The 12,826-nt window shown below is 43.1% G+C and overlaps 1 protein-coding gene across 1 annotated transcript in view; it reads left to right on the forward strand.

Annotated features, from left to right (window-relative positions):
* The window catches only part of plxna2 (plexin A2), a 189,303-nt gene that overhangs the window by 140,416 nt on the left and 36,061 nt on the right, over positions 1-12,826 (forward strand). Inside the window, exons 13-17 of the mRNA XM_086105377.1 lie at positions 5,856-6,007; positions 7,259-7,376; positions 7,467-7,603; positions 9,472-9,639; positions 10,662-10,755. Of these exons, the coding sequence (XP_085961503.1) occupies positions 5,856-6,007; positions 7,259-7,376; positions 7,467-7,603; positions 9,472-9,639; positions 10,662-10,755 (669 nt within the window). The remainder of the gene's footprint in view (positions 1-5,855; positions 6,008-7,258; positions 7,377-7,466; positions 7,604-9,471; positions 9,640-10,661; positions 10,756-12,826) is intronic.

The following is a 12,826-nucleotide window of genomic DNA, read 5'->3' on the forward strand; positions in this document are numbered from 1 at the left end:
TTCCAATGTGACGTCTCTCATCTACTGTGCTGTTGACACATATTCGATATCACTATATTTACAGTTACGCAACACTTGAGACAACATGTATGTACACTCATCCGAAATACGGGCGACGACATGCAGTACTGACAATGTTGTGCAGTGACAACATGGAAGTAAACAATCGCAAATATATTTTGGTTTCAAAAGTCCCAAAACCTCCATTTTGCTTCACATTGTTTTTGCATTTTTTTTAAAGGTCTGTGTTTAGTACCACCGGACTAGTTTGGATTACTACTGTTGTGTTGTTGTTTTGGATGTTTATATCACCGATCGCCATTTCATTAACCTGCAACGACATAAACAAACATTCCATTCCTGTAGGATTTTTATTCATGTCACCAAGGCCTGAGTCAGATTTGAGCATTGTTGAGACTGTGTGTGTGTTTTTTATGGAACCTTGCAAATGCAAGTTGGGCCACATGGGAGAAAAGAAAATGGGTCACTTGATCTGTTTTGTCCAAATACTAACTCAGTGCTTCTAAAGCAGGGGTCTCAAATTCAATTTATCGGTATGTGGGTGCCGCTGGAGATGGAGTCTGGGTGTCAAATATTCCATCAAAAAGAGTATCAAACCTCCAAAAAAACTACAATTAATCCTACCTTGTCAATTGTTTTAACAGTTCAGAACATGAGCAGTTCTTCAGAATGGGAAAAAGGCTGCTGAGCCTGTCTCTCATCGCCCTGGTATCGTGCATACTCCTCAACCTCTCTAACTGAGTCATGACATCTGATTTCTAGAGCACCGCAACTTTCTCTGTGCATTCAAGACATGTCGGGGTGCCCTTGTGCTTAAAAAAAACAACAACAACAACAAAAAAACATGATGTCTCCTGTTTGTCTTGAAATTGGTCATTTTCTTTTCACGGCAGGTTTTTGAAAAAGGCATGACTGAGACTTGGTAAAAGGATATCATTTCCCTTCACTTGGTGCAACTTCAGAATTACCTTTCGCTGAAAACTATAATGAGTCCGAGCTATGGTTGCCCATAAGTGATTAAAAAATAAAGAAATAATCAGAAACTGACCAGGGCAACGACCCAGCAAAAATGATGGGGACCAGACTAACATTCAACCTGGATGTCATAAAGAGGGCCGCTATTTGCCGCCCAAATGGCCCGCTGGTTGTGAGTTTCAGACCCCAGTTTGAAAGGCTCAATAAGATTCAATGCTAGCGGATCATGCTTATCAGAAAGGCATAGGCCTGCTGTTTATTTGGTCCCTTTGTCAGAATTTAACTGAACTTATTCTGTCTGCGGGCGACACGGTGTCGACAAGTTAGCATGTCTGCCTCACAGTGCAGAGGTGCAGGGTTCAATTCCGGCTCCAGCCTCTCCGTGTGTGAAGTTTGCATGATCTCCCCGTGACTGCGTGGGTTTTCTCCGGGTATTACAGTTTCTTCCCACATTCCAAAAACATGCATGGCAGATAAATGGAACACTCTAAATTGTCCCAAGGTGTGAGCGTGAGCGCGATTGGTTGTTTGTCTCTGTGTGCCCTGCGATTGGCTGGCAACCGGTTCAGGGTGTCCCCCGCCTACTGCTCGAAGACAGCTCGGATAGGCTCCAACACCCCGGGACCCTTGTGAGGATAAAGCGGATGAGAAAATGGATGGATGGATAGTCAGGACTTGTCCATGGTTAGAAATATGTTGTAAAGATACTGATTGTTTCTGAATCAAGAGCTAATGCAACCGGATTGACATCGATATATCAAATGTGTTATGAGGTAGCTTCAGCAAAGATGAAATGAAGAAACTATGTACGTCTCTGTATGTCTCTAGTCCATCGCACTTTGACCATGAAACATTATTTTTCCATTTGCCATGGACATTGTTGAAAAATCCCAACAACCGGCGGTCCGCCATTGTCGCTGAACAAATTGTTAGATGTTGTCCTGTAGCAAGAGGAATTACAACCAGTTGTAATAGATAACTCCCTGACCAATGGCAGACAATGTTGTGTGGCTCTTAGCAAATTTTGCAAGGGTTGCAGAAACGTCCTTTGGCCTACTTTCTCTTCACTTCTGAAACACCTTCCTAGCACAAGTTCATTGCTTCAGACAACCACCCCCCCCCCCCCCACCCTCCTACCCCTTTTTTTCTTGAAGGTGGCAGACATCCCTCTGGTGTACTGAATGTATTAATATGTTTGATTTGGATAGCATGCACTAAAGCTCCTCACACTGAGCTCATTTGTATACATACAAGCATATTAGTAGATGTGCCCACCACAAGCTCAGATCTCAATAATGAATGTTTCTATTGTGTGCTATGGCACCTCCCATCACGGGCCATTAATATTAAGGGGATGCCGTGAGTCACACAGGGAAACTACATCAAATGAAGCTTGATGGGCTTTTGAACAAAGACGAACCTGTGACGACTTTTTACATTTTACAGCTACAGCAAAGAGGCGAGCCGGCCTTGCACTGAATACAAATTTTGCCTCAGGCAAGACAAAATATTCTCACTTCTTCACATGGTGTTTACAGTACACGAAAGGCAAGTGGGACTGTCAGTAAAAAAAGAAACTCACCCTTTTGATTCTGGAAGGGCCGGTAGACTATAAAAGTTGAAGCTCGGGTCTACCAAGCGACTCGGTACACAACAACATTTCTGTCGTTATATTGTATAAATTAAGATTATTGATCTTTACTATAATTCTCTTTGGCAGCCTTCCACCAGTTTACCAAACTGCAGCGCTTAAAGGTTTCACTGTACACCAGAAAACACTTTGTAGATGAAAGCACTTTGATTAGTTTATTGGCATATTGATCAGGGAAGTGAGATCGAGTCCCAAGAGGCGTTATTTTTAACCTAATAGAGCAAATGATTTCCTGGCTTTGGCTTGAGCAGATACAGTAAACCTTAATTTTGTATTGGGAATTAATTGAAGTGAGTACCATCCTGATTTGATTCATGATTTCTCTTTTAGATTTTTTACGGAACTCAGTCAGCCACTGCCGTTTTGGCCAATAATCCTGTTGGCCATTGCGTGGTGCGTTATTGCTTATCCCTCTCAGCATTTAGTTTAGTCTCGCCTATTTCAAAATAACTTTCCCCACCATTAGTTCATCCGAAGCACTCCAATGGACATCCCTAAGCACTTTTTTGTACCTCGTTATTTCCTTTATTTGATGCAAACAAACATATTATCTTCTCAAATTGGCCCAATTACTTTCCTGGAAGTTTCATTCCCCTGAAAATTGGACCGGCTCGCTGTTCACTTTGGGTCATCACATCAAGCTTAAGCCCTGCTGTGATAGCTGGCAAAATCTGCAAAGTAACGAAGGAAGTAGCCGTGTTAAGTGGACCGAGTTTTGATCCCCTAAAGCTGGCGTGAGCTAGACGAAGAAAGCTTCACAGTCACAGCCGGTTCCTACAATGTGCAAGCTGATTGGCTGTTTGCTGGGAATTACCCTATATTGATAGTGTGACGATAGAGGCAAGGCAACAGTTCTGCTCCCTAAATGGATTACACAGAAAGTGTGGCATGTCCGTACTTGACATAAATTGAGGGGTAAGGGTGGCGGGGGTGGACATGTGTGTTTGTGATAAGACTTGGAAAAAGTCAAACATTAAAGCTGCTGGACGAAGGGTTGGTCGGAGGGTCTGCAAAAAAAACACATGTCTAGACAAGTCTTTGCAACAACCCTACATTTTTCTTATCTTAATGGTGGTGTTTTTATCCTTCTTCGCCTTAGTTGGCCTCAATCAAGGTTCTATTGTTTCCCACTGGCTGGTTGTTTTGTTTGGATTGTCACTTGGGACTGATTAGAGAAGTGCAACGAAAATACTAAAGGCCAGTATTTTCCACCTCGTACAACTGTCTCAGCAATTACACATGAACTTCCTTGTTAGATATTGTATGATTTAATAAAGACTGAATCGATCAGAGACTTAGATCAACAATAATTATTTTTGTCCAAAATGCTCACCCAAAATTCATACAGCAGACAATTTCGTTTGCAAACGACTTGGCCTGAAAACCATTCAAGTATAATACAACCTGTCGGGCCTCCATTCATTCAAAATGTGGCGATTTTACAACAGCCTACTTGATGTGAATGTCAGCTTTCGTAGTTTTTGACAAAATTGCTTACGATAAAACAAATGAGTTATGGCATCCATCCATAATACCACTCAACTTCTGCCACCACTGTCTACTGTTTACTTTCTATTTGGTGATAACTCCAATCTTTTTTTCCTTCCCTCTATTGCTTATGTAACTCTTTTAAGCCGACTCAAATAGCTGCCATTTCTTGACTGGGATATATTTAGCCATTATGCCACGCCGCAACACCCCCCCCCCCCCCCCACACACACACACACACACAAACACACCCGATAGACTCTGAATGCCCAAACAGTCCTGAAAGATTTATACATACTCAGACCCTTTAGGCGGCGCAGTGACACACTTACTTTACATCCAGAGCAATTAATGTCCATTGGATCGAGATTACAATGCCGCTGTTCCACAGGGACGTCGCGATCCCCCCTGGTGAGAACAGGCGGGAGGGTTTTCAAGTGGCTCTTTGCGGACCTCGAAGTGGGTAGGGGGGGTGGGGGGGTTGACTTCGTTTGCATGGCAGGTAGTTGCGGATTGATTTTTATTTCTCGAGCATCTCTACTCCCCTGCACACCTCTCAGCGACTCATTCTTCGGTTTGATTTCGAGGCGATTTACATGACAACACCAAGGAAAAACTTTTTTTCCCCTTTGACCTTTGCAATGGACGCCAACTATCCATCCATCCATTTTCCGAACCGCTTGATCCTCACTAGGGTCGCGGGGGGTGCTGGAGCCTATCTCAGCCGTCTCCGGGCAGTAGGCGGGGGACACCCTGAATCAGTTGCCAGCCAATTGCAGGGCACACAGAGACGAACAACCATCCATGCCCACACTAGGGACAATTTAGAGCGTCCAATCAGCCTGCCATGCATGTTTTTTTAGAATGTGGGAGGAAACCGGAGCACCCGGAGAAAACCCACGCAGGCCCGGGGAGAACATGCAAACTCCACACAGGGAGGCCGGAGCTGGAATCGAACCCGGTACCTCTGCACTGTGAAGCCGACGTGCTAACCACTGGACTACCGGGCCGCCCGGACGCCAACTAAACAATCTCAAATTCGCACTCAATTAAAATGTGTAATTGGTGCAGTCAAAGTCCAGCAGAAGCCTGAAAGTTCTGTACTAACGCTAACTGGTACATGGAAGTGTTCATGATTCTCCACCAAAAGATGACCGTACCTACAGTGAAGCATGGTGGGGACAACGTCGTGCTTCCCAATTATAAGAGGGTGTGCACACTCCCTATTATTAATCTACTTCCTGTTTGTTTATTTTCCTGTTTGTGGATCACATTTCTGGTGGAAAACAGTTTGGCATTATTTGCCTTGGTCTCATTTTCTTATATCGCAAAAACCTGGCATTTGAATAAGGGGTGTGTAAAGTTTTTATATCCACTGCAGTTTATGTTACATCTGGCAGCTTTACTGATTCTGAAAGCTGCGGGCAGATTGGATTGAAATGAAAGTACGCAGAGGCTGAAATCTTAGTGGACTGAAACAAATGTAACATCCACATCCAAAATGAAGGCAGGGCAGCAAAGAGAATCGCAACAAAATGAAGAGAACGGAATGTTGGGAAGAAATGAAGACAGTTTCATGGAACAAAATTTTAGAACTTAAACTGTAACTGTAGGTCACTGCTTCTCGTATTACGGTGAGCGGCGATACCACGATGAACTGAGACAAACATCATGATTTTGTGATGGCTTGTAAGTTTTGGCTACCTTCTGCCCTCTAAAGGTGACCCCGGTGGCTGGTCCCCCCGAAGGAGGCACACGGGTGACCATCCATGGAACCAACCTCGGTCTGGCCTTCTCGGACGTTGTGGGTAATGTGGAGGTGGCAGGAGTAAGGTGTGCTCCCGTGGAGGATGGCTACATCATTGCTGAGCAGTAAGTCATTTACGCTATACCGTAACATTGTTTTCTCATTTTGTTTACAACATACCTTGCTGTGCATGCAGTATGTTCAACAGATGAACACTTTGTATGTGGACAGTTCGAGGCCAAAATACTCTTAAAGTGAAGATAGTGAAGGAACAGTGACACAGGTTGACTTCACATGCATCCTTTACGGAGCCTGATTTGTAAATTCTTTGTCCCTGGCATCCCTGCTCCCCGACGTGAAGTACACTGATACACCACCTCTCTGTCACTCATCCAGTTAGCAATGATCACAAAGCAGATGCCCGTGTTCACTTCCTTAATTGGCTTACACTGCGCACAGATCATGTTCAAGTCCGTCCGGTTGAACTCTTTACGAATTAAACTGCGGCTCACTGGCTTATTTTTGTTGCTGCTGTCAAGAATGTCATCAAGCAACCGTTTCCATTCCAATTTTTGAACTCAATCTGCCCTCATCACGTTTTGACAAGAATAATCATATAATCACAATAAGACCAGGGTCTACAAATTTAAATGAGTTGTATGATAACTTGGGTAATGTCACAGCAAATTATACCAGTGTTCATCAATGTACATTGTCCCTTTCAAATAAACAATTAAATGAAATAATATAATAGTAGTAATCTATATGAATTAAGGGTGAGGTTTAGCAACAGGAGGATTTTTTTCTCTGAAACGTCAGTTATAAATTACACTGCGTGGCAAAATCTGTACTGCACAAGCTTTTGTAGGTCAACGTAAAGGGGGCAGTGAAGTTCGTAAAAAAAATGTCTTTAAAATAATATATTCTGTATGTCTTCACTAGTCTGCACACAATGTTCTGATTAATATTCAGTTTGTGGAATGTAAATTAAGCAGCAAAATCCACCGGCTTTAAGCCATCTCAGAAGGCGGCCATTTTGTCACCTCCTGAAAATGGTCAGTTAGATACCTTGAGTGTGTTGCAGCAAAACACGGAGCACTTGTGTGGTTGTGTCGAAAACAATAGAAGTGGAAAACATTTAGTATCAAATGTTCATTTGATATTTCTGTTAAAAATCTGTAAATAACATTTTGGAATTAAGTTCTCATTTCAAAATCGTGTGTATGTTGAAAAAGTGGTAACATTTCATTGGCCCGCCTTGTCCATTTGGTCATTCGTGACTGCTTGGTGTAGCAAAGCTAAAAGTTGTTACGCTGCTACTGTTGCATTTTTTATTGATCACCATTATTTGATATTTTGTGTTTCTTTTTTTGCAGAATTGTGTGCGAGATGGATGCTGCCCCTGCAGCCAGTCAACCTGGTCCAGTGCAGCTTTGTGTCAGCGAGTGCCGACCTGAACTCAGAACTCGATCTAATCAACTCTACTCCTTTGTGGTATACTGTACTTTAAAACTACAGAATACAGCCAACCAGCCATCATTCACCATTTCTCCTCGACTAATCTCCATATTTTGTATTTTGTAGACACCCACAATCACAGGTGTGTCACCCAGCAGAGGTCCAGAGTCCGGCGGCACCAAAGTTACGATCATCGGAGAAAACCTTGGTGCTGGCAGCAGCGTTAACGTTCAGTTTGGAAACCAGTCGTGTGAGTTCTTCAGGTGAGTGCCGGAAGGATTTAGTTTGATTTTGGTTTGTATGTTTGTGTTTGATTCTTTTACGATCTCTCATAAAAGTCACACGACACTTCGGAATTTGACCATCATCATGCATGACATCAGCTCTTTTCCTAAGGTGAACTTTACGATGGGCGCTATATTCGTAGACAGTGCAGTCGCGCCGACTCAAGCTCCTCCGCGCTTGTTTGGGAATGCGGGTCATCTCTCTGCACCATGTCATGAGTCCAGCGCAACTTTCCAGTTTGGTGGCAGAAAGTCAAATAACCTTTCCGCCTGCTGGGACCACTTCCAACTCTTGGCACTGCGAGTGTAACGCGATGTTTGTGAATTTGATCGAGGTGCTTCCAGACAGATTCTGAGCTCCGCGGACACGTGTGCAGGATGACATCATATTTCATTCATAAATGACAACAGCATGCATCGAACCCTTCGAATTCATTGAACATATTCCAGTCGACTCCGGCATTCTCGTGGTTTCGCACCTGCGGATTTTTTGTCCCAATATTTTAAACTATTTTGCGGATTATTTTTTTTCAATTTGGATTCTTTCTCATAACTGAAATCTAATATTTCCTACTTTCCTCTTTCTCTCATTCCTGCATAAATTTTAGACCTACAGTACTGCATCACTTGGATAATAATAGCTTACATTGTGAAAACATTGTGCACCTGCGGGCTTGCTTCGACTCTCAAACCTTTTACATTTACATTCATTCTGCTGGATTCTCCCACATGCCCCCCCCTTTTACTTTTCCATCTTTCGGCAGCTATTTTAAGACCTTGTACTGTGGTCTGACTGCTACACAGTAAGGTTGAAGTAAGTTGCATTTTAATGAGATGCGAGCCTAATGACTGGCTTGTGTTTCTTTCCTGTAATACTTGCCACGGGAGGTCAATGCCGTTAATGGGTTTGGGCTGGATAGGAACTGAACTCATGGAATGAGGACACGTATGTTGACAAAGTAGATATGATACAATCATACATGTGGTCATTTGTAGATAATGGATCCTTTGAAAGGCTGGAATGTGGTAATTGTCTTAAATGGGTGAGGCCATAAGGCCAAGTCCGAACTATTACTGGAACTACCAGAGCCTTCACTTGAACGGTTTTCAAAATGTGATGTGTTATTACTCTGTATATTTAGATTGACCATGCTCCTGGCCTTTTGACTTTTCCTCATTCTGTATATAATTCATTCCCATGGTGCAATTTTATGGTATTAAACTATATAAAAATAGTTTTGAGTCATGACGCATTCAACTAACGTGCAGCCAGCAATTGGACGGCTTTACTTCATCTTACGCACATTGCGCTGGGACCAGGTTTCCAAAATAATCAGCAGCTGCATTGGAAAACACTTCTGGTCACCAAGATCTATCCAAAAAAAATCTTAGAACGTATCGGGCAGAGGAGCGTAAGATAATGTGGTTCTGTTGGCTTCCTCAAGTCGGGATCTCCAACTCTTGCAGACAAGTGTAAAGCGGTTGGAATGAAAGTTAGCACCTCCAAATTTCAGTCAGAAAAGGATGGGGTGCCCTCTCTGGGGTGGGCATGAGATCTGCCCCAAATGGAGGAGCCCAAGGGTCTTGCGGGTCTTGTTCACGAGTGAGGGAAGAATAAAGCGGGAGATCGACAGGTGGATCGGTGCAGCATCTTCAGTGATGCAGACTTTGTTTTGGTCCATTGTGGTGCAGATCTATATTCCCACCCTCACCTATGGTCACATGCTGCGAGTAGCGGCGAAAGAACAATAATCCTGGATGGAAGCCGCTAAAATGAGTTCCCTCTGCAGGGTATCCAGGCGCGCCCATTTAATGTTAATAATTTTTGCTCTTTATAATTCTTGCAGTCGAACTATGACAGAGATTGTGTGCTGCTCCGCACCTTCTCTGTCCGGCATCAGCCCGGTCCAGATCAGCGTCAGCGTGGACCACTCCCAAATCAGGGAAAGTCTCACCTTCGAGTACATTGAAGATCCCACTGTCGTGCGCATTGAACCCGACTGGAGCATTGCCAGGTAAAAAAAAAACACACACACACACGCACACACCTGACCTGTGGGTCGCACCACATACATGTCAATACATTCATTCACATTCTCATCAACTCAGTCCTCTGAAGCTTTGCCATCAAGCAATCGGTTGTTAGCCGGCGTAAGTCAATACTGCACTTTCAATTACTTCTCCTTAAATTAGTTTGGATGTGATTGAGCTGCCGCTTCACGCGGTCCGCAGACAATCTCTCATTGAATGTAATCTTGAAATGCACTTCTAATTTAGAGCCGAGGAATTAAATTGTGTACTCGACTGAATTTAGTCGGGAATCTTACAAAAAGTCCTGCAAGCTATTTTACAATTAAAGTTTTACTTTTCATGAAATGTAATTTAAAAAAACAGGAACATCCACAGAGGGCAAACCTTTGCCAAGTGAAAATAGAATACGGTCCTACATGAACAATTGAAACAAAGATTAACCTCATTTAATTAGATCTGATCAATACCTATATAAGTGTCTAAAAAAAGTGGCATTTTTAAATGCCAAATCATATCCAGATTAAATGTTTTAGCATTGCATTACAGCTCCTCACTCTGCAAAAAAAAAGGGAAAAAATGCAATCAAATCAAAATGTATGACAACAACAAGAGAACTGATTGGAGTATTTCTCAGAAAATGAGGAGCTATTTCTCTGCTCTTCTCTGCTTTCTAAAGAAATATCAGAGTGGAAATGAATTGACGGAAGCCATTTTAGTTAACTAGTTATCTACCTTGGTAACGAGTGAAGTCTTTATTTCACAAAATGTAGACATACCAAAAATAAAAATCGGTGGCGAAAAAGTCTTGCTCAAAAGCTAGAGGATTCCGACCTGTACGACATTTAAAGGTTCGATTATTTCACTTTTGGGTGAAGAAATGCAATATAAACCTATATAATAATATCCACATAATTGACATTGAGAAGGAACTATGTCAATATGATTGTGCCAGGAATCAATCAAATCTGTCAACGTTGTATACATGTCCGCTTCTGGTTGTCCTCAGTGGCCACACCCCCTTGATGGTGACCGGCACGAACCTGGATGTGGTTCAGGAGCCCAGGATCCGAGTCAAGTATGCCGGCAAAGAGTCAGTCAATGTAAGTGTCATTGCCATTGCTCGGTTGACTTGCCACTTCTTTCTTTTGTACTCATAAAACAAATATGCCATCACACAAATAATCAAATCACTCTGTCCACCTCTCTGCTCTTTTAGAATAATGCATTTAGCAGTGAACACACAAGCATTTACTGTCTCCCGGATATTACAGTCTGGAAAAGTGGTTGGGGGCGTGTTGGAGGTGTGCATGATTGAGGCCAAGTGGACCTCTAATGGGTTTCAATAGAAGATTAAGCACTGCAGGATGTCGCTGGTCAGCAGAAAGATACCCCACATAATCAAAATCCCAGCATTGGGAAATCGCCACAAATTGCGTTTGAGTCTCCGGCCTGCCGACTTTTTTTTTTTTTTTTTTTAATTAAGAGGATGGGATTTGTTCTTAGGGCTCTCTGGACAAAGAGAAGGAGGTAGCATGGCTGGGGTAAAATAAGTAGACTGGAACTGAAGATTAAAATACAGAAGAGTGCCGGTGTCCATTTACACATGGAACAATGCTTTAATCAGCAGCTGCAGCAGCATGATGTATATTTTAGTACATGTACTATGGAATATACTGTATATTCGTGGATAGATGGTTTGGTCGGTCGATAGATAGGTAGGTAGGTTATAAGACTTGTTTGAATTTAAGGAAACAAAATGGTATTTATTCATTTAATCATGAGCTCTATTCTGTTGTACTTTTAGAGAATCATCAACACGGATGAGTGGGGGTGTCATTGCATGACAAAAAGGTTCGCGGGTACACGAGCCGAAAAGATTGGGAATCACTGTTTTATAGTATCTCAGGGAAAAAAAGCCTTCCCCCATCTGTAGTCCTGTTTCGTACTGCTGACTGCGGTCTAAAATTAGCCTCAAGTGTGTTGCTCGTTTAGTGCTGGAGATCAAAATTCAGCCTTGAGTTTTTATCCCAAGGATGTTTGCCCGCATCAGGACACCGTTTCCCTGAAAGCCCTTTGTGAGATATGAAGGTCTGTGTACATTGCAAGTGGGCTGTTTTATATTCGGAAGGGCACATAAACACTTCCTGTGTGGCCTGTTAAAATGTGATTGACTCGTCTTGGTGTCTGCTGTTCTGCTCAGCCTTGACAGAGATTTGTTCGTCTCTTCAACCTCGCAAAAGCTGCAAGCTTCACTGCCTTGATTACACATGCGGAGGATGCATTTGTAACGCTGAGGTTACCACGACACATCTTTCATATGCCTCCGGTCTCTGCTCCCATTGTTGCCAGAGGATGGTCACCATCTCTCTTGAGTAATACTCAACTCGACTTGAGCGCCTGTCTATCAGGTGTCTGTAGCGCAAGATGCCCTCCTTGCTTCTATCTGCCTCGTGTCACCTGCATTCATGCACAAAGAGAAGGTTGTGATTGTATCCGATCAGTGACTGTGCGCCTGTCAGAGGCATACGGCTCCTAAAGAGAAAGCATTGTCCATCAACCATCATGGATACTCAATAATTGCACCATTATATGTTCTTATTGTTGTTCTTTTGTGCACTGAATGCACTGCCATGCATCATAGCGCCATCCATGAGTGGTTCATTAAGTCAAGGCAGCCTCTTGAGTGTCAGACTGCAGCGCTTCTTACACACACTGATGTTTGTTGATTTATGGTGGACTGTATTGTATCATTGGAAAGAATAATAACCACAAGAATTTGCATGTGCTTTATGTAACATGCCCACTTTTGGAATTTCATTCATCAGCATGTCGTCTTCCGCTGCACTTCCGCTTGCATTTAGATCAGTAGCCCCAAGTCAGCAGGGACCGCTACCGGTCTGTGTGACATTTGGTGTGAGGTTTCATAGAGAGACTCCATCCATCCATCCATTTTCTGATCCGCTTATCCTCACAAGGGTCGCGGGGGGTGCTGGATTTTATCCCAGCCGTTTTCGGGCAGTAGGCGGGGGACACCCTGAACCGGTTGCCAGCCAATCGTAGGTCACACAGAGACGAACAACCATCCGCGCTCACACTCACACTCACACCTACGGGCAATTTTGAGTGTTCAATCAGCCTGCCATGCATGTTTTTGGAATGTGGAAAGAAACC

This window comes from Hippocampus guttulatus, chromosome 1 (genome assembly GCF_054856545.1).
Source record: "Hippocampus guttulatus isolate MCC_2025c chromosome 1, RoL_Hgut_1.0, whole genome shotgun sequence".
In the NCBI taxonomy this organism is placed as follows: Eukaryota; Metazoa; Chordata; class Actinopteri; order Syngnathiformes; family Syngnathidae; genus Hippocampus; species Hippocampus guttulatus.